This window comes from Piliocolobus tephrosceles, chromosome 6, assembly GCF_002776525.5.
Source record: "Piliocolobus tephrosceles isolate RC106 chromosome 6, ASM277652v3, whole genome shotgun sequence".
NCBI lineage: Eukaryota > Metazoa > Chordata > Mammalia > Primates > Cercopithecidae > Piliocolobus > Piliocolobus tephrosceles.
In genome coordinates, this window is record NC_045439.1 from 77,701,992 (window position 1) to 77,724,542 (window position 22,551).

The 22,551-nt window shown below is 38.9% G+C and overlaps 1 protein-coding gene across 4 annotated transcripts in view; it reads left to right on the plus strand.

Moving 5' to 3' along the window:
* Window positions 1–22,551, plus strand: part of ATP8B4 (ATPase phospholipid transporting 8B4 (putative)) — a 284,458-nt gene that overhangs the window by 217,174 nt on the left and 44,733 nt on the right. For all 4 annotated transcript variants that reach the window (XM_023227177.2, XM_023227176.2, XM_023227178.2 and 1 more), the window contains one exon: window positions 21,389–21,536. In XM_023227177.2, the coding sequence (XP_023082945.2) occupies window positions 21,389–21,536 (148 nt within the window). The remainder of the gene's footprint in view (window positions 1–21,388; window positions 21,537–22,551) is intronic.

The window sequence follows — 22,551 nt, forward strand, 5'->3', positions numbered from 1 at the left end:
GCCTGTGCAGACGCGAACGACTCTGTCTGACAGCTTTGAAGAGAGCAGTGGATCTCCCAACAAGGAGGTTGAGATCTGAGAAGGGGCAGTCTGCCTGCTCAAGTGGGTCCCTGACCCCTGAGTAGCCTAACTGGGAGACATCACCCACTAGGGGCAGTCTGACACCCCACACCTCACAGGGTGGAGTACACCCCTGAGAGGAAGCTTCCAGGGCAAGAATCAGACAGGTGCACTCGCTGTTCAGCAATATTCTATCTTCTGCAACCTCTGCTGCTGATACCCAGGCAAACAGGGTCTGGAGTGGACCTCAAGCAATCTCCAACAGACCTATAGCTGAGGGTCCTGACTGTCAGAAGGAAAACTATCAAACAGGAAGGACACCTATACCAAAACCCCATCAGTACGTCACCATCATCAAAGACCAGAGACAGATAAAACCACAAAGATGGGGAAAAAGCAGGGCAGAAAAGCTGGAAATTCAAAAAATAAGAGCGCATCTCCCCCTGCAAAGGAGCACAGCCCATCGCCAGCAACGGATCAAAGTTGGTCAGAGAATGACTTTGATGAGATGAGAGAAGAAGGCTTAGGTCCATCAAACCTCTCAGAGCTAAAGGAGGAATTACGTACCCAGCGCAAAGAAACTAAAAATCTTGAAAAAAGATTGGAAGAATTGACAGCTAGACTAATTAATGCAGAGAAGGTCATAAACGAAATGACAGAGATGAAAATCATGACATGAGAAATATGTGACAAATACACAAGCTTCAGTAACCGACTCGATCAACTGGAAGAAAGAGTATCAGCGATTGAGGATCAAATGAATGAAATGAAGCAAGAAGAGAAACCAAAAGAAAAAAGAAGAAAAAGAAATGAACAAATCCTGCAAGAAGTATGGGATTATGTAAAAAGACCAAATCTACGTCTGATTGGGGTGCCTGAAAGTGAGGGGGAAAATGGAACCAAATTGGAAAACACTCTTCAGGATATCATCCAGGAGAACTTCCCCAACCTAGCAGGGCAGGCCAACATTCAAATTCAGGAAATACAGAGAACGCCACAAAGATACTCCTCCAGAAGAGCAACTCCAAGACACATAATTGCCAGATTCACCAAAGTTGAAATGAAGGAAAAAATTTTAAGGGCAGCCAGAGAGAAAGGTTGGGTTACCCACAAAGGGAAGCCCATCAGACTGACAGCAGATCTCTCGGCAGAAACTCTACAAGCCAGAAGAGAGTGGGGGCCAATATTCAACGTTCTTAAAGAAAAGAATTTTAAACCCAGAATTTCATATCCAGCCAAACTAAGTTTCATCAGTGAAGGAGAAATAAAATTCTTTACAGATAAGCAAATGCTTAGAGATTTTGTCACCACCAGGCCTGCCTTACAAGAGACCCTGAAGGAAGCCCTAAACATGTAAAGGAACAACCGGTACCAGGCATTGCAAAAATATGCCAAAATGTAAAGACCATCGAGGCTAGGAAGAAACTGTATCAACTAATGAGCAAAATAACCAGTTAATATCATAATGGCAGGATCAAGTTCACACATAAAAACATTAACCTTAAATGTAAATGGACTAAATGCTCCAATTAAAAGACACAGACTGGCAAACTGGATAAAGAGTCAAGACCCATCAGTCTGCTGTATTCAGGAGACCCATCTCACATGCAGAGACATACATAGGCTCAAAATAAAGGGATGGAGGAAGATCTACCAAGCAAATGGAGAACAAGAAAAAGCAGGGGTTGCAATCCTAGTCTCTGATAAAACAGACTTTAAACCATCAAAGATCAAAAGAGACAAAGAAGGCCATTACATAATGGTAAAGGGATCAATTCAACAGGAAGAGCTAACTATCCTAAATATATATGCACCCAATACAGGAGCACCCAGATTCATAAAGCAAGTCCTTAGAGACTTACAAAGAGACTTAGACTCCCATACAATAATAATGGGAGACTTCAACACTCCACTGTCAACATTGGACAGATCAATGAGACAGAAAGTTAACAAGGATATCCAGGAATTGAACTCATCTCTGCACCAAGATGTCTAATAGACATCTATAGAACTCTCCACCCCAAGTCAACAGAATATACATTCTTCTTAGCACCACATCACACTTATTCCAAAATCAACCACATAATTGGAAGTAAAGCACTCCTCAGCAAATGTAAAAGAACAGAAATTATAACAAACTGTCTCTCAGACCACAGTGCAATCAAACTAGAACTCAGGACTAAGAAACTCAATCAAAACCGCTCAACTACATGGAAACTGAACAACCTGCTCCTGAATGACTACTGGGTACATAACGAAATGAAAGCAGAAATAAAGATGTTCTTTGAAACCAATGAGAACAAAGATACAACATACCAGAATCTCTGGGACACGTTTAAAGCAGTGTGTAGAGGGAAATTTATAGCACTAAGTGCCCACAAGAGAAAGCAGGAAAGATCTAAAATTGACACTCTTAACACCACAATTAAAAGAACTAGAGAGTCAAGAGCAAACACATTCAAAAGCTAGCAGAAGGCAAGAAATTACTAAGATTAGAGCAGAACTGAAGGAGATAGAGACACAAAAAACCCTCCAAAAAATCAATGAATCCAGGAGTTGGTTTTTTGAAAAGATCAACAAAATTGACAGACCACTAGCAAGACTAATAAAGAAGAAAAGAGAGAGGAATCAAATAGACGCAATAAAAAATGAGAAAGGGGATATCACCACCGACCCCACAGAAATACAAACTACCATCAGAGAATACTATAAACACCTCTATGCAAATCAACTAGAAAATCTAGAAGAAATGGATAATTTCCTGGACACTTACACTCTCCCAAGACTAAACCACGAAGAAGTTGAATCCCTGAACAGACCAATAGCAGCCTCTGAAATTGAGGCAACAATTAATAGCCTACCCACCAAAAAAAGCCCAGGACCAGATGGATTCACAGCTGAATTCTACCAGAGGTACAAGGAGGAGCTGGTACCATTCCTTCTGAAACTATTCCAATCAATAGAAAAAGAGGGAATCCTCCCTAACTGATTTTATGAGGCCAACATCATCCTGATACCAAAGCCTGGCAGAGACACAACCAAAAAAGAGAATTTTAGACCAATCTCCCTGATGAACATCGATGCAAAAATCCTCAATAAAATACTGGCAAACCGGATTCAGCAGCACATCAAAAAGCTTATCCACCATGATCAAGTGGGCTTCATCCCTGGGATGCAAGGCTGGTTCAACATTCGCAAATCAATAAACGTAATCCAGCATATAAACAGAACCAAAGACAAGAACCACATGATTATCTCAATAGATGCAGAAAAGGCTTTTGACAAAATTCAACAGCCCTTCATGCTAAAAACACTCAATAAATTCGGTATTGATGGAATGTACCTCAAAATAATAAGAGCTATTTATGACAAACCCACAGCTAATATACTGAATGGGCAAAAACTGGAAAAATTCCCTTTGAAAACTGGCACAAGACAGGGATGCCCTCTCTCACCACTCCTATTCAACATAGTGTTGGAAGTTCTGGCTAGGGCAATCAGGCAAGAGAAAGAAATCAGGGGTATTCTGTTAGGACAAGAAGAAGTCAAATTGTCCCTGTTTGCAGATGACATGATTGTATACTTAGAAAACCCCATCGTCTCAGCCCAAAACCTTCTTAAGCTGATAAGCAACTTCAGCAAAGTCTCAGGATACAAAATTAATGTGCAAAAATCACAAGCATTCTTATACACCAGTAACAGACAAGCAGAGAGCCAAATCAGGAATGAACTTCCATTCACAATTGCTTCAAAGAGAATAAAATACCTAGGAATCCAACTTACAAGGGATGTAAAGGACCTCTTCAAGGAGAACTACAAACCACTGCTCAGTGAAGTAAAAGAGGACACAAACAAATGGAAGAACATACCATGCTCATGGACAGGAAGAATCAGTATCGTGAAAATGGCCATACTGCCCAAGGTTATTTATAGATTCAGTGCCATCCCCATCAAGCTACCAATGAATTTCTTCACAGAATTGGAAAAAACTGCTTTAAAGTTCATATGGAACCAAAAAAGAGCCCGCATTTCCAAGACAATCCTAAGTCAAAAGAACAAAGCTGGAGGCATCACACTACCTGACTTGAAACTATACTACAAGGCTACAGTAACCAAAACAGCATGGTACTGGTACCAAAACAGAGATATAGACCAATGGAACAGAACGGAGTCCTCAGAAATAATACCACACATCTACAGCCATCTGATCTTTGACAAACCTGAGAGAAACAAGAAATGGGGAAAGGATTCCCTATTTAATAAATGGTGCTGGGAAAATTGGCTAGACATAAGTAGAAAGCTGAAACTGGATCCTTTCTTTACTCCTTATACGAAGATTAATTCAAGATGGATTAGAGACTTAAATGTTAGACCTATTACCATAAGAACCCTAGAAGAAAATCTAGGTAGTACCATTCAGGACATAGGCATGGACAAGGACTTCATGTCTAAAACACCAAAAGCAACGGCAGCCAAAGCCAAAATTGACAAATGGGATCTAATTAAACTAAAGAGCTTCTGCCCAGGAAAAGAAACTACCATCAGAGTGAACAGGCAACCTACAGAGTGGGAGAAAATTTTTGCAATCTACTCATCTGACAAAGGGCTAATTTCCAGAATCTACAAAGAACTCAAACAAATATACAAGAAAAAAACAAACAACCCCATCCAAAAGTGGGCAAAGGATATGAACAGACATTTCTCAAAAGAAGACATTCATACAGCCAACAGACACATGAAAAAATGCTCATCATCACTGGCCATCAGAGAAATGCAAATCAAAACCACAATGAGATACCATCTCACACCAGTTAGAATGGCAATCATTAAAAAGTCAGGAAACAACAGGTGTTGGAGAGGATGTGGAGAAATAGGAACACTTTTACACTGTTGGTGGGACTGTAAACTAGTTCAACCATTATGGAAAACAGTATGGCAATTCCTCAAGGATCTAGAACTAGATGTACCATATGACCCAGCCATCCCACTACTGGGTATATACCCAAAGGATTATAAATTATTCTACTACAAAGACACATGCACACGTATGTTTATTGCGGCACTATTCACAGTAGCAAAGACTTGGAATCAACCCAAATGTCCATCAGTGACAGACTGGATTAAGAAAATGTGGCACATATACACCATGGAATACTATGCAGCCATAAAAAAGGATGAGTTTGCGTCCTTTGTAGGGACATGGATGCAGCTGGAAACCATCATTCTTAGCAAACTATCACAAGAAGAGAAAACCAAACACCGCATGTTCTCACTCATAGGTGGGAACTGAACAATGAGTTCACTTGGACTGGGGAAGGGGAACATCACACACTGGGGCCTATCATGGGGAGGGGGGAGGGGGGAGGGATTGCACTGGGGAGTTATACCTGATATAAATGATGAATGATGGGCGCTGATGAGTTGATGGGTGCAGCACACCAACATGGCACATGTATACATATGTAACAAACCTGCACATTATGCACATGTACCCTAGAACTTAAAGTATAATAAAAAATATATATATATACCCCAATTCCCTAGCGTCATTCTGACCTACAAATTAAGATTCTACAGGGAATGGAATTTGGGACTTTGCATTTAATAAGCACCTAGATGAAGCTCATGATCAGATAAGTTTGGAAGACACAGCTGTAGTCAATGGCATATAAAGATGGAATAGTCTTTCAGCATTAAAGAAAGTAGATATTTTGACATAGTTACTATTGAACCCAGTTATATACTGTTCATGTGAAATAAAATACTGTGAAATTTGTGTAACTACTGCACAGCGTCAGAAAATATATAAGTGCTGAAATTGGAGGTAACAGTGGACGGATATTAAAGTTTGAGAAATATTTCTTAAGATGCACTGATTTATTTCATTTCCTTATTTCTTGTTACTTTATTTGGAGAAGAACATTTAAAAATCTGCATAAATATTTTCCTAGAACTTTAAAGATACTGTCTTATAACAAGTTTTGCTTACTTGTTGCTTGTAGTAGCTTCTCTAAGCTCAGCTCACTTAGAGACTGGCCAAGCAGAATGATGACACAGAGGAAAATTGCTTGTCGCTTGCTCCATTCTAGATGGGAATCTAACCTTCCTTCAATATAATAGTAGAGCACTGTAGCTTCCGTAATATGTCTCTGTCTCTGTCATTAAACTATTCTTCCTGAACTTTAAGAAAAGGAAGTCTTAAAAGTCAGCACCACTAGTTGATGGTACTTGTACACGAATCTCCCAGCTTCTCTGTTTTACCTGCAGTTAAAAAAAAAAAAAAAAAAAAAAACCTGCTATATCATGCTGGTTAGAAACTATGACTAGACACTGCATATGTCTTTGCCAAATAAAAATTGGGAAATTGGCCGGGCGCGGTGGCTCAAGCCTGTAATCCCAGCACTTTGGGAGGCCGAGACGGGCGGATCACGAGGTCAGGAGATCGAGACCATCCTGGCTAACATGGTGAAACCCCGTCTCTACTAAAAATACAAAAAAACTAGCTGGGCGAGGTGGCGGGCGCCTGTAGTCCCAGCTACTTGGGAGGCTGAGGCAGGAGAATGGCGTGAACCCGGGAGGCGGAGCTTGCAGTGAGCTGAGATCCGGCCACTGCACCCCAGCCTGGGCGACAGAGCGAGACTTTGTCTCAAAAAAAAAAAAAAAAAAAAAAAAAAAAAAAAAAAAAATTGGGAAATTTAATTAGCTACTACTAATATAATTTAAATATTATTACTGATATAATTTTAATGATAGACCCCATAAAGTCAATTGGGGAAATAATAACTTATTTAATAATCAATTAAATTTTTGAAAGTAGATTCTTTGCCTTTTGATTTTTGGGTTGACTCTTTTTAAATTGATATATAATATATATACATATTTTTGGGGCACATGTGATATTTTATTACATGGATAGAATGTATAATGTTCAAGTCAGTATATTTAGGATATCCATCACTTTGAGTCTTTATCATTTCTTTGTGTTGGGAAAGAAAGTCCTCTCTTCTGGCTAACTTGAAATATACAACACATGGTTGCTAACTATAGCCACCCTACTCTGCTGTTGAACTTTATAATTTATTCCTTCCATCTAACTATACGTTTGTACTAATTAACCAACTTCTCTTCATCCCCCCACTCCCACCCATACAACCTTCCTAGTATCTGGTATCTATCATTCTACTCTCTGTGAGATCAACTCTTTTAGTTTTCACATAGGAGTGAGAACATGTGAAACTTGTCATTCTGTGCCTTATTTGACTTAATATGGAACCCATGGTTCCATTCATGTTGCTTAAAATGGTAGGATTTCATTCTTTTTTGATGGTTGAATAGTATTTCATTGTATGTGCATACACCACATTTTCTTTATTGATTAATCCATTGATGGACACTTGGGTTGATTTCATATGAGCAGTGCTACAGTAAACATGGGGTGTAGATATCCCTTTGATATAACAATTTCATTTCCTTTGAATAAATACCCAGTAGTGGGGTTGTTAGATCATATGGTAGTTCTATTTTTAGTTTTTGGAGAAATCTCCATAGTGTTTCCTCTAGTGGCTGTACCAATTTACATTCTCACCAACAAAGTGTGATAGCTCCCTTTACCAGCGTCTGTTATTTATTTATTAATAGTAGCTATTCCAGCTGAAATAAAATCACATCTTATTGTGGTTTTGATTTGCATGTCTCTGATGTTTATGATGTTGAGCATTTTTTCATAGATATGTTGGCGATTTGTGTGTTTTCTTTTGAGAAACATCTATTCATGTCCTTTGCTTTTTAATGGGATTGTTTTCTTACTGTTGAATTGAGTTCCTTGTATATTCTGGATATTAGTCCCTTGTTGGATGAGTAGTTTGCAAATACTTTCTTCCTTTCAATAGACTGTCTCTTCAGTGTGTTGATTGTTTCCTTTGTGGTGCAGAAGCTTTTTCATTTCGTGTAGTCTCACTTGTCTATGTTTTTGTTGCCTGTGCTTTTGAGGTCGTAGCCATAAAATCATTGCCTAGAGACCAGTGTCTGGAAGTTGTTTTCCCTATGTTATCTTCTAGTAGTTATATCATTTGGGGGATTGTATTTAAGTCTTTAATTCACATTGGTTAATTTTTGTATGTGGTGAGAGATAGGGGTCCAGTTTCATTCTTCTGCATATGGATATTCAGTTTTCCCATCACTACTTATCGAAGAGGATGTCTATTCCCTAGTGTGTGTACTTGGTGTCTTTGTCAAAAATCCAATGACTGTAAATTCTTGGATTTATTTCTGGGTTCTGTATTCTGTTCCATTGGCCTATGTGTCTGTTTTATACCAATACCATGCTGTTTTGGTTACTTTAGTCTTATAATATATTTTGTAGTCAGGTAGTGTGATGCCTCCAGCTTTGTTCTTTTTGGTCAGGATTGCTTTGGCTATTTGGGCTCTTTTTTGGTTCCATATGAATGTTAGGATTTTTTTTCCATTTCTGTGAAAAATAACATTGATATTTAGATAGAAATTGCATTGGGTAGTATGATCATTTTAACAATATTAATTTTTCCAATCTATGAGCATAGAATATATTTTCATTTGTTTGTGCCCTCTCCAATTTCTTTCACTGGTGTTCTGTACTTTTCCTTGTGGAGGTTTTTCACCTCCTGGGTTAAATTTATCATCATGTATTTTCTTTTTTTCATAGCTATTGTAAATGGGATTGCTTTCTTGATTTCTTTCTTAGGTACTTCATTATTGATGTATAGAAACACTATTGATTTTATATCCTAAAACTTTACTGAATTTGGTTATTAGTTCTAAGAGTTTTTGGTGGAATCATTTGATTTTTTTCTGAATGTGAGATCATGTTTCTTGCAAACAGGAACAATTTGACTTCTATTTTTCAATTTGGATGGCTTTCATTTTTTTCTCTTACCTGATTGCTCTGGCTAGGGCTTTCAGTTATGATGAATAGGAGTGGTAAAAGTGAGCATCCTTGTCTTGCTCTAGTTCTTAGAAAAAGGGTTTCAACTCTTCCTCATTCAGTATGATGTTAGCTGTGGGTGTCATATATAGATTTTATTATGTTGAGTTGTGTTCTATCTACACCTAGTTTGTTGAGAGTTTTTATCATGAAGTGATGTTGAATTTTATCAAATGCTTTTTCTGCATCGATTGAGATAACTATATGGTTTTTGTCCTTCATTTTGTTGATGTGATTTATCATATTTATTACATATGTTGAACCATGCTTGCATTCCTGGGATAAATTTCACTTGATCGTGGTATATTATATTTCTGATCTGTTGTAGGATTTTTTTTTTTTTTTTTTTTTTTTTCTGAGACAGGGTCTTGCTCTGTCACCCGGCTTTCAGTGCAGTGGTGCAATCATAGCTCACTGCAGCCTCAACCTCCTGGGCTCAAGTGATCCTCCCACTTCAGCGTCCTGAGTAGCGGGGACTACAGGTATAAGCCACCACCACACCCGACTAATTTTATATTTTTTGTAGAGATAGAGTTTTGCCATGTTTTCTAGGTTGGTCCCATATTCCTGGACTCAAACGATCTGCCTGCCTTGGCTTCCCACAGGAGGATCATTTGAGCCCGGGAGTTTGAGACTAGCGTGGGAAACACAACAAAACAAGGCATGGAGCCACCACACCCAAGCCTGCTGTTGGACCTTGTTAGTTTTTAGTTGAGGATATTTATGTCTATGTTCATCAGGGATATTGACCTGTAGTTTTCTTTGTTTGTTGTGTTCTTGTCTGATTTTGGTATCAGGGTAATGCTGGCCTTGTAGAACAAGTTAGAGAGAATTCCCTTCTCTTCAGTTTTTTGGGATACTTAAGGATAACTTACATTAGTTCTTCTTTACACGTTTGGTAGAATCTGGTAGTGAAGTCATCCAATTCTGGCTTTTTCTTTGTTGGGAGACTTTTTATTGCAGATTCAATCTCATTACTGGCTTTTGGTATGTTCAGATTTTCTGTTTCTTCCTGATTCAATCTTAGAAGTTTGCATGTGTCCAGAAATTTATCCATTTTCCTGTTAGTTAGCATATAGTTGTTCTTAAAGTCTTGATCTTATATATTTCTGTGGCATAAGTTGTAATGTCTTCATTTTCATTCCTGATTTTGATTTTTGGATCCTGTCTCTTTTTTTCTTTGTTAGTCTAGCTAAAAGTTTATTAACTTTGTTTATATTTTCAAAAAAAAAAAACAAGTTTTCATTTCATTGATCCTTTGTATTTTTTAGCCTATTTTATTTATGTATGCTCTGATCTTTATTATCTTTTACCTTCTACCAATTTTGGGTTTTGTTTTTGCTTTTCAGGTTCATTCAGTCATTTCATTATATTGCTTATTTAAAATCTTTTTACTTTTTTGATGTAGGCATTTATTGCTGTAAAGTTCTCTCTTAGCAGTGCTTTTGCTGTATCCCATAGGTTTTGGTGTGTTTTGTTTCCATTCTCATATGTTTGAGGAAATCTTTTCATTTTCATCTTACTTTCTTCATTGGCCCAGTATTCATTCAGGAACATGTTTAATTTTCATGTAGTGTATTGTTTCTAAGTTCCTCTTGGTACTGATTTCTAGTTTCATTCCATTGTGGTCTGAGAAGATACTTGATATGACTTCAATTTTCAAAAATTTGTTGAGACTCGTTTTGAGGCCTAACTTATGGTCTATACTGGAGAATGTTCCATGTGCTGGTGAAAAGAATGTGTAGTCTGCAACTGTTGGATAAAATGTCCTGTGGATGTCTGTTCAGTCCATTTGATCTAAAGTCCAGTTTAAATCTACTATTCTTCATTGATTATCTGTCTAAATGATTTATTTAATGCTGAGAATGTACTGTTGAAGTCCCTCATTATTATTGTATTGGAGTCTACTTCTTCCTTCAGATCTAGTGATATTTGCTTTATATATCTGGGTGCTTCAGTGTTGGGTGCATATATATTTAGAATTGTAATATCCTCTTATTGTAATATCCTCTTACTGAACTGATCCCTTTATCATTATAAAATGATCTTTTTGGCTGTTTTTACTATTTTTGGCTTAAAGTATCTTGTACCTGATATAAGTATAGCTATTCCTGCTTGCTTTTGGTTTTTGTTTGTGAGGAACATCTTTTCCTATACCTTTACTTTCAGTCTATAGGTGTCTTCACAGGTTAAGGAGTTGCTTGTAGGCAGCATATAGATCACATTTTTATAGATCCAGATCCAGGCCATCTGGATCACATTTTTAAAAAACCCATTCAGCCATTCTATATGTTTCAAGTGGAAAATTTAATTCATTTCCATTGAAAGTTGCTATTGATATGTGAGGTTTTGTTCCTGTCACATTGTTAATTTTTTTCTGGATGTTGTATATATCTTCTGTTCCTTTCTTTTTCGTTATATACTTTTGTGTCAGTAGTTTTCTTTAGTTGTAACTTTGAGTCCTTTCTCTTCCTCATATGTCTGTTTGCTTTACCAGTGAGTTTTGCACTTTTATGTGTTATTTGTAATAGTAGATATTGCCCTTTTGCTTCCAGGTTTAGGATTCCCTCAATTATTTCTTGTAGGGCTTTTCTAGTAGTGTTGAATTCCCTTAGCTTTTGCTTGTCTGGGCCAGACTTTATTTCTCCAAAGAGGGTAATTTTATTTCTCTACAATAAAGTAACCTTATTTAGAAATAACTTTATTTCTCCAAAAAGGATAACTTTGCAGGGTATAGTATTTCTTGACTTCCAGATATTGTCTTTCAGCACTTTGAATGTATTATCCTATTATCTTCTGACTTGTAAGGTTTTTACTGATAAGTCTGCAGTAAGTCTGATGGCGACTCCTTTATAGGTGACTAGATGCTTTGGGAATGCTGATAATTCAGATATGTGGTTGCTTTGTGTTGTCTCACATGTCATGTAGGCTTTGTCTACTCTTGCTAATTTTTTTGTTTTATTTTTGTTTGACTGGGTTATTTCAAGAGACCTGTCTTCAAGTTCTGAAATTCTCTCTTCTGCTTGATCTAGTCTATTGTTGAAACTCTCAAATATAATTTTTATTTCATTCAATGAATTTTTCAGTGGCAGGATTTCTGTTTGGTTCTTCGTTGTGATGTCTACCTCTTTAGTAAATTTCTCAATCATATCCTGAATTGTTTTTCTCATTTCTTTGTATTGTTTATCTTTGTTCCCTTGTATCTCACTAAACTTCTTTCATATCATTATTTTGAATTATTTTATGGGAATTTCATAAATTTCCTATTCATTGGAATTTGTTACTGGAGAATTATGGTGTTCCTTTGGAATTATATTTCCTTGCTTTTTCATGTTTCTTGTGTCTTTATGTTGCTATCTGCACATCTGGTGTAATAGTCACTTCTTCCAATTTCGTGGATTTACTTTGATAGGAGAGGACTTCCTCAATATGTATCTATGGTATTTGTTGGGTAGGGCACTTTGGCTTTGATTCTGGATGTGTGCAGTAGTATAGTCTCCATATAATTTATCTGGCTTTTTTTTTTTTTTTTGTAAACAAAGCCAGTGGTGTCTGTGACTTCCTCAGTGGCTTAGGGTATGGCTGTTAATGGAGGCTATAGTGAAGTTTTATTGGGCATGGGGACAGCAGGTGGGACAGTCTTGGGCACCAGTGGGAGCAGTGGCAGGCTGACCCTGCCTGTCTTTGGGCCCAAGGATAGCACATTTTTTTTTTTTTTTTTTTTGAGACAGAGTCTCGCTCTGTTGCCCAGGCTGGAGTGCAGTGGCCGGATCTCAGCTCACTGCAAGCTCCGCCTCCCGGGTTTACGCCATTCTCCTGCCTCAGCCTCCCAAGTAGCTGGGACTACAGGCGCCCGCCACCTCGCCCGGCTAGTTTTTTTTTTTGTATTTTTAGTAGAGATGGGGTTTCACCATGTTAGCCAGGATGGTCTCGAACTCCTGACCTCGTGATCCACCCGTCTCGGCCTCCCAAAGTGCTGGGATTACAGGCTTGAGCCACCGCGCCCGGCCGCACATTTTGCACTGGTGTTAGTGTGTCCTGGTGGGCTGATTCTTGGGTCACCAGGAGGCTTGCTCAGGTGCCAGCAGTAGAAGCAGTAGGCTGAACCTTGGGCCCCTGGGCTGCAGGCATGGCATAGGCAATGGCAGTAGCAGTGGTTGGACAACTCTCTGGCTCCCAAATAGTCTATGCTGGTGTTGGCAGTGGCTATGGCAGGCTGGTCAGGTCCACAGGTGGTAAGTGCAGGTGGGTGCTAGCTGTGGTGGTAGTGGCAGGCTGGGTGGTAGTGGCAGGCTGGGTTAGCCTGTCTTCTAGTCTCTGGGAGGAGTGCTCACAATGGGGGATGGAGCCATGGTGGTGGATGGTGATGGAGCAGGGTGATCCCCAGGCCCCTAGGTGGTATGCTTAAGCACTGGGGTTGGACATATGGAGGGTGGTCAAAGCCAAGCTGGACAGACCTGTCTGTATGTTCCCCTTCTCCTCACTGTCCAGTGGTATGTATGGGTGCTGGCTGTGGTGGACAGGGACAGGGTTATCCCAAGGCCTCTTGTGGAATGCTCAGCTGGGGGTACAGTAGCTGCACTATGGCCCTGCTGGCTGCTGGGGTGAGTGGGATTGCTTTTAGTAGTCGCAGCCTTAGGCAGGTGACTGGGAAGGGTGTGCTTTGGCTGTAGGCGGCAGTTATCTGTCCGGTAGCCTATCCTTAGGGCATGTGAAAATGTGAGGAAGTCCTGTTGCTGGAAGAGTGGTGGGGTTGCTGTCAGTGTCTTGCACTTTGGCCATGGTGGCAGTGGTGGCTGTGGTGGTGGCTGCAGGTGGGGAATGTCAGTGGAGCTCCAGGAATGTGGAAAGGGAGGTACTGTTGGGCCTGCAGGCAGGTTGCAGTCTGGTGGGGCTGGGCTCTTAAAATGACACTTTGCTATAGCTGCTTAGGACTTAGAGTGGTATGTGGGACTCGGTGTGAGCTCCCTCTCTGGGGGCAATGGCACTGCCTTGTCTTCAGGCAGCTCCCTATGTTAATTTCAGGGTCTGAAAGGGTTGAGAGGCTCTTTCATGGCTAGGATTGGAGTCTGTGGTGGGATTGTGGACCACCGGGCATCTCTCACTTATACTTTCCCTACATTGGAGAGCCCTTCTGGGCTCCCAGCCAGGCAGGATGCCTTGTTTCCTTCTTCTTTCTTTTAGGTGTTTCCTGTCACTTCTCTCTTGAATTCCAATGTTCTCTCTTAGATGACATATTGGAAGTATGATTATCTACTCTCTATCTTGGTGCTTCTTTGTGGAGGAGGCAACTGCCAGATGCCTTTGGTTGTACATCTTGAAGCACCACTCTTATTCAGAATTTGACTCTTGCTGAAGGAAAATAGATGCAAATGGATATAGATTTTAATAAGCTTATTGGAAATGTTTTGAGACAGTGCCTAGAACAGTATTGTAGGGAATACATATGTATTACCTCATTTTGTTCTTAAGAAACTCAATCGTAGGCATTACTATTTTCCCTGTTGGACAGATTAGGAAGTTGAAGTATATAGAGGGTAAGGAACTTGCCCAAAGTGGTCCATGGTTCAGGTGGGATGTGAATTAGGCAGCTTGGCCCCAGAGCTTGTGCACTTGCCATGTGTTTCCCTAAACATACCTTAGATGTGTTCTCATTCCCTTTAATAATTAATCAATTAATCTAAAAAATGTAGTTGTGAAGGCATCTCACTGCTTCACTTGAGTAAATGGTCAGACACCAGATTAGCCAGTAGAGTCAGCAGAAATTTGCAGGGGAAATAGCAGATGTAAGAGAAAGAGTATGGCTTCCTGTCAACTGGATTTGAGGTGGAACCTCAGCTTCATGCTTAGACTGAGTGGGAAACTTTTGATATGTGAATAACCTCTCTCTGCTTGATTTCTTCATTTGTAAAATGGGGATACAAATATCTACTCTATAGCGTATTTTATTTGGGGGATTAGATAAGAACTTAAAGCTTTATGACTGTTCCATGAGCATCTGTCTTGCCTTCCTCATTCTGTCTCTGTTTCCTCCCTTCTGCCTTCCTTCATTCTTTCAGCCATTGATCCCAGTCTTTCCACCAACAAGGTCTACTTTTGTAACTATTTCCCCAATAAGGGCAGCAGGACTGGAACCGCGGGGGAAGGAAGGGGTAGAATAAAAGAGACAGCTTTTTGGAGGTAGAATGAATAGGTCTTGAAATTTGATTGGATGTGAAGAGAAGTAGTAGGAGGTTTTGTCACTGCTAGGTTGTCTAACTTTCACAGCCCAGAGTGTGCTCAGGCATGCAAGAATAGAAACTCATTACATTTTCTAAAACTGAACTTGAACCTCTTTCTGTCTGATGACAGAACAGTTAAACTAGGTATTTTCAATTAAATTTGGTTCAAGTCTGGGATGCACAATTGCCTCACCTGTCACTGTTCATCAGTGTCTACCCTGCTGGCACCCAGTACTTCCCACATCTATGTTCCTGTCTGGTCTCTGCTCTCTTAGGGTTGTTGTTGGCCTTCCCTCTTGGCTGACTTCCACACTCTGCTGGGACACCACGGAAAGTGTGGCTGCCCTTCCTCACCTCTCTGTGCCCAAGAGGACTTGTGTTCTTATACGGCCACTTCAGTTTCTAAAATCCCTTTACTCTGCTGATTGCCCCAAATTTATCTGAGGATTCCATTAGCCACACAGTTCCTTAATCCACTACCAATCCAGGGGCGGGTCAGGACCCAGACTTCTTTTAGCCATCACTTATCAGTTTCTAAACTCCTCCTCAAAGACCTCTATCCCTAGGCTGGGATGGGAAATGAAGGAAAGTAATTTCTTTCTACTCTGCTCCTTTTGTCATCATTTTAATGTCTTGACTCAGTTAAAGTTTATTCTTTTGATACTTAAAGAAATCCCCCCCTTCTTTTTCCAAAAGTCCAATTAGTGAAATTCCAGATTGCTGAAATTCAGACTAATGATGCTGCTATGAGTTTCAAAACCCTATTTTGGTGCTCAAAAAGCAAAAGTTTGGTTCTATTTTTCTCCTTCTATGTTTGACTCTGCAGATCCTCCTGAAGCAAAGCATATTTCTAGTTAAATAGAGAGGGTCACTTGTGGTCCTAGTAGTAGTGGGAGAAGGAGTGATTGAGTTAATATCTCAAGATTTTATCCAACTACATTTGGTTGACTAGATGACATAACTGTCATTATGTGGAAAGAATATGGAGAAATGTGAACTACTTGTATACTGTTTTTGGGAGTGGAAGTTGATAGAAACTCCCTAGAGGACAAGCTAGCGATATATTTCAAAATTACACATATGCATAGTTTTTACCCAATGATTCTTCTAGAAATTTTCCTTAAGTTCACTTAAGAAAATAAGTGAACAAATGTATGAATTTGTATAAAAAGGAATATCTATTGCTGTATTGATTTATGATAATAGAGATGAGAAATAGTTCAAATAACCAGCCATGAAGGATTTTGTTCAATGCTATGATATATACATGCAATGGAATACTCTTCAGTCATTCAAAGTGATTTTGTATTTCTTGACATTGGAAAATGTCCATGATATTTTTGTTAAGTGAAAAATGAGATTAGAAAACATCATGCATAATATGATCTCTCTTTTTGCAAAAGAGTGTATGTATATATATATATATATAGGTATATATATGTATAAAACACTATACATCTACCCATCTCCTTACCTCCTTGCCTACTAACATCTGGAGGATATAAACAATGGTTCTCTCTGGGTGATAGAATTATGGATCATGTTTACTTTCTTCTTTTTGGCTGTTTGTATTATCTGATATTTTAATAGCGTTTGTGTAATGCTTTTACAATGAGAAAAAAGCTTAAAAATTGTCTTTTTTAATGAGAAGAAAAATATTCAGAAGAAAAAAATAAAGAATTTCCAGCTAGACTCAATATTTCAGAAGCCTTGGGGCCACCTTGCTCAGCTGAGTGGAAAATAATGTTGTTTCCACTCGGACTTGTAGGTAACCCCATTCTTAGAGTATAAGACAGAGAGGCAGCATATGATAGAAAATTCTATATAAGAGGAATCATTATATTTGTAGCGTGCATTTTCTTAATATTAAGACTTGGGGTAAAATGGCATCTAGGAAAAGCTATTGCTCAAAGTTGCTCTCTATACTCCTAATCTCAGCTACTTATATCTAAGCCCACAGCTTTGGGATGAAATATTGAAATCATAAATTTGCATCATTCCTTTTTCTTGTGTTATGCTTTTTGAGTTCAGTGGGAGTTCATTAAAAAAGAAAGTGTAACCAAAGAACAGGATCTGAATGATAGTAGCTATTGAAAAGAAATGACCAAAATGCTTATATTTAAACCTGTCAAATGTGCTTAGATAATTTCATAAACATGGATATATAATTTTCATACATATCATACATATGGCTTGTTTCAAATTTAGTGTCGTGAAACCATTTTAGACACTTTGAGTCCCGGGTTAATTTTGCTGCTGTAGCTGCCTTATTATTAAAGGCATGCTTAGAAAGCTACAATTAAACCCTGCTATGGTTTCTCAGAAAATTACTACATTGAATACATTTCACCAATTCACATGTCTTCTGCTGAAAGGAAAACAGACTGAGAATTTTGATTAATCTGCGAGGAAAACTCATTCCGTATTTCATTGTTGTAGCATGATCACGTGTTTTGTTATTAGAAAAATTCATGTTCTTTAACTAAATCATAAAGTGACTCCACTGCTTCTGAGAAGTATCCCAGTGATTTAACTAGGAACTGATATTTCTTCTTTAATCAACAAAATATGCATTGGTATTTTTGAACATCTACCCAGTGGAAAATTATTTGTTTGAATGTGCAGGGTTCTCAAATGCAAATGGCTTCAGGACCAGGCTTATAGCATTAACAACGTGATCTGGGCTATCTATTAATACATCAGGGAGTGATGGGGCCTTTGGTGAGTGGGAACATCATGTTGGCCATAAAGTCATAGAGATTCTTTAAGACACTGTGTAGGCCAAACAAAATGCATCTTGGTCCTAATTCCTAACGCCTAGTCACCCAGGAAAAATGTTTTAGTAGATTAAATTTCTCTCATAAATCATAAAATTTTAGAGCACTTACTTAGGTAATCTTGTAGATCTTCTGGCACACACATTGGTGCAGCAGCCCAAGCTTTCATGATCTATTTTGACTGGTTGGGGCATTAGCCAAACTGATTGGCTGGTCCCATTTCCTGAGCTCTAATAATGAAACTGGTTCAGAGGTTGAACATCTTAAAGGTCTCTCAGGTAGGGTAGTAAGGAATGGAACTGGGAATTCAAATCAAAATTTCATGTACTTTCTCCCTTTCTCTGCTGTTGGCAGGGTAGGGCTGTCCCTTAACTGTCCCTCTGGCACTGTGTCTTAGTCCAACCTAGAGGCAAGCTGTGGCTGACTCTATGTGTAAACCAGCTTGCTACAGTAGACCAAGAACTGTGAATGTGAAGACCTAGGTTCTAGCCATGGGTCTGACACTAGCTCATCAAGTGGCTAGAAGTCAGATAACTCAACTGTGGAAACATGAAGTGTCAGAGGCAGTCCTTGTGTCTGAATCCAGTTTTCCAGGTTCCAAGCTCAAAGCTCTGGCTTTCGTATCAAAGTCCAGATATTCTTCTTTTAAACAGGGTGTCATGGTTTCAATCCCTTTCCCAACAGATTCTTTTTTTTTTATTTTTTTGAGATAGAGTTTTGCTCTTGTTGCCTAGGCTGGAGTGTAGTGGCGCAATCTCAGCTCACCGCAACCTCCACCTCCTGGGTTCAAGTGATTCTCCGGCCTCAGCCTCCCGAGTAGCTGGGATTGCAGGCATGTGCCACCAAGCCTGGCTAATTTTGTATTTTTAGTGGAGATGGGGTTTCTCCATGTTGGTCAGGCTGGTCGTGAACTCCGACCTCAGGTAATCCGCCCGCCTTGGCCTCCCAAAGTGCTGGGATTACAGATATGAGCCATGGCGCCTGGCCACAACAGATCAATTTAACCTTTCAATATAGAGTGCCTTAAGAGGACTGACTACACGACTCTTTTTTCCGACCATCCTCTTTTCTTTTTATAGGTTGTATGCAAGCCAGTCTGTGCCTAACTATGCTTTGCTGTGCTTGTGGTGGCATGGGGCTGTGAATGCCACAGTTGCCTCAACCCTTCATGTGATTCCGCATGCCAAGAATTGTAATAAACTGCCCTTCATTACGCAGCTTGGAAAAAACAGGCACTCTTTTGTTTTAGCATTTGCTATTTGTATTATGTGGTTAAGCATTGTGTGTTACGCTTGCAAAAATGTATAGCTCGTAGTCATTGAAGGGAGTTGTGTGTAGCTTTTTCCCTTCCTAATAAATCATTTTTGTGAGAACCAGCTGGTGTTTGAAGAGCTAAGTTCCAGGAAGAAAAAGAAATGACAGCTATACAGCGTGGGCAAAGTTCTAAAAATATGGAAGCCCAATCTGGCCAAGAGACGTTGGCCTGTGCAGAGAAAGTGCAGTGAAAATTTCAGCAGAGCCAGAAAAACTGTCCCTTTTCTGCCTGGAAAAGGGTTCATGTGAGATGTTAGGAAGACAGTTTAAGGAGAAAAAAGTCCTAAGTAAATAGAATTTCAGCCAATACTTTAATGAACTTCACCCTTCTTTGGAATGTTTTCACTCTCTGAGGGGAAAACAGAGATTGAGTCATTTATACAGCGAGTGAGAACTTTACTCAAAATGAGTACTCAGGAGATGTTTTCCCTGTGGTGCTTTCTGAAGTCGCAATTTATGAGTTCTGCAACATTGTCGGAGAAATGTTCATTTCCAAGGAACTTGTCTCCCTTGCTTTCTTTATTATTTGGCACTGTAAATTTTCATGACTGTGAGGAGGATTCCCTGACATAGTTATCTGATGGGAAAGTCTGATCCTCTCACTTAAAACAATGATTTTTCATGTCTGTTCTACCTCCCTCTCCCCTTTGTAACTCCCTAAATTTCACACGTAGCACTCTGACTTTATAAATCTTTTTCTTTGATTCTGCAAACTGATTGTTAAATGTATGATATCATTCTTGGAACCATGTGACCTCTGGGTTCCTAAACGCAGATGTGATTTTGGTCCTGGACAGCAGAAGGAGATATTGAGCTTGAAGTTAATGTATCTTTTTGTTTTGTTTTTGTTTTTAAACTTAGTATGTAAACAACTGGTGTTACATTTTCAAATAATTAGACAGCTGAGGGCTAAAATAGTTATTTTGGTAAGTGGATATTCTCTTCTTTCAGAGGAGACTCAGCATAAAACGATTTTAATAAATATTTTCTACACAGGATGAGTAATTTCATTTCGCCAAAAGACACAGTATTCACTTTCTGGTATTCTGTCACTCCCCATGTTCTCCTGAGCGCTCATTTTGTAAATGCCAGTTATGACCTATGCTGGCTAGTTCTCTGGCTGTGGTTGAAACTTCTGTAGGTATGTCAGCTTGCCCTACATTACTTCAAAGCCTGCGCGCAAGTGCTCTTGAAGAGGAAATTCCCTTCCTTTAAAGGCATCATCTTTCCATTTTGGAGAGAACAGTAGAATGCCACTTCGAAGGGTGCTCTGTCACCCTACAATCTTCCTCTTAGATGGCAGAAATGCATGGGATGTGGGCAGGATTGTTTTATAGCTACTGCTAATTAGATCTGGAGCATTTGAAGGGCGTTTCCATTTGGAACAAGCCTCTATACTTTGGTGTCTAGTTTTCTCCTGGAAGATTTATTCTATTTTTTAAGCTAATGAGTACATTTTTTTTTTGCTTAAAATGTTCTATTCTATTATAATGGCTATGCCAATTCAGTAAGTACCATCATTTTTTTTCTTGTTAACATTTTTAAAAAATATATTTCTCAGAGGACCGCTATTTTAAGCTGGATCATATTACATTGTACCTCAAATTGATGAATTTATTTTATATATAGATGCCCTGGAATGCCTAGAAGATTTCATCAATTGTCTTTAGTCTTGTGCTTTCCATTATTTAACAGTATTGCATGTCAGACAGTGGTTCTTAAGCCCTTGAAGCTCAGACAATCTTAAGTACCAAATCTATCAAGATCCCCTAGTTCAAACGCAGCTCAAGATGGTGATTTCGCTTTTAGGTAATTTGAAACGTTTAAGATGATTGTGTTTTCATTATGTTTACTCTTCTACATACTGGAATTTGGAAATTTGCTATGGTATTCCCATCACAAAGAATTATCCAGCTTGCTTACTGAAACTGGGTCTTATGCCATATTCTGTCTGAATAGTGGTGAAATAAATTTACCTCTAGGCGAGTTTCTTGTTAGAGTTAGTAGGTATGCTCTGTATGCTTTGTTATGTTTTACTTTTCACCCTCTCCTTTAAGGAAAGCAAAAGAAAATTTGTCTGGACAAAACAGAAATGTTTCCAATGGCCATGTAGTTTGTGAAAAAAAGCAGCAGCTGGAGTTGGATTCTATTGTGGAAGAAACCGTAACAGGAGATTATGCCTTAATCATAAATGGCCACAGTTTGGTGAGTTTGCCTAAGGTTTTTGTCCTTTCTTTTTCTTCACCGCAGTAATCATCTCTTTTGTGCTATCGTAATGAAACCTCCTTTGTCTTTTCCAGACAAATGTCACTACTAAATACAGGGCATACGCGATGATTTCCTGTTTGCAAAAGGAAAGGAAACTTCTAATCTATATCTCATACATTATTGTTTGGATCACCACAGTGAAGGGGAGGCTCCAAATAAATGCTAAATTCACAGAATATCAATCTTGTCTAAATGACTGTAGACCACTTAGCAGTATTATTTAAGTGCCTTTCTAGAGGGGAGTGTTACAGCTCACTGTTACTTAATTAAAATAATGCAACTGGGTGGATGTATTATAATTATTACTCTTACTAATGTTCGTGACTTGTGGAGCACAACCTGACCTTCATGTAATTACTATACCAAATTATTGCCATTAAGATACCTCTAGTGGTTTTTCTAAATAGCAGCATTTTACAGCAATGCCAAACAATTTGCTTTGATTAGGAAATCTGGTTCTTGTCCTAATAGAATGAACTTGCATTGTACTTTTAATGTAGTTCAGATTCTAAATCTTGAACAAACATGAAAATACTCTTCTGAGTTTCTAATTTAAAATACAAAAGCTCCAATTACACACCAGTGAAATTATAATTTATATGCACAAAGAATCTCATATCTTTCTCTGGCTTTGATGATCATTTTTCACTTTGGAATTTGGAAAATAAATATATCTTCTTGTAGACAGTTTCTTAGAGGACAAAAGAAGTTGGATATGAGGATATTGTGTTTTCTCCCTTGCGATCAGCTGTCTGTTGTTAGCTCTTAGTGCTTACAGCATTATCCAGCTGGATTCCGACATAATGATGTGTTGCCTTCTACACCACGGAAAGTTACAGAGCTCAGCTGCAGGCCAAACTCAGCTGAAAGCTTGTCCAAATGACACCAAATTCTCTTTTGCACAGAATAACAGTAACTGAAAATTATGACTGTCATCTGGGTCTTAAAGCTG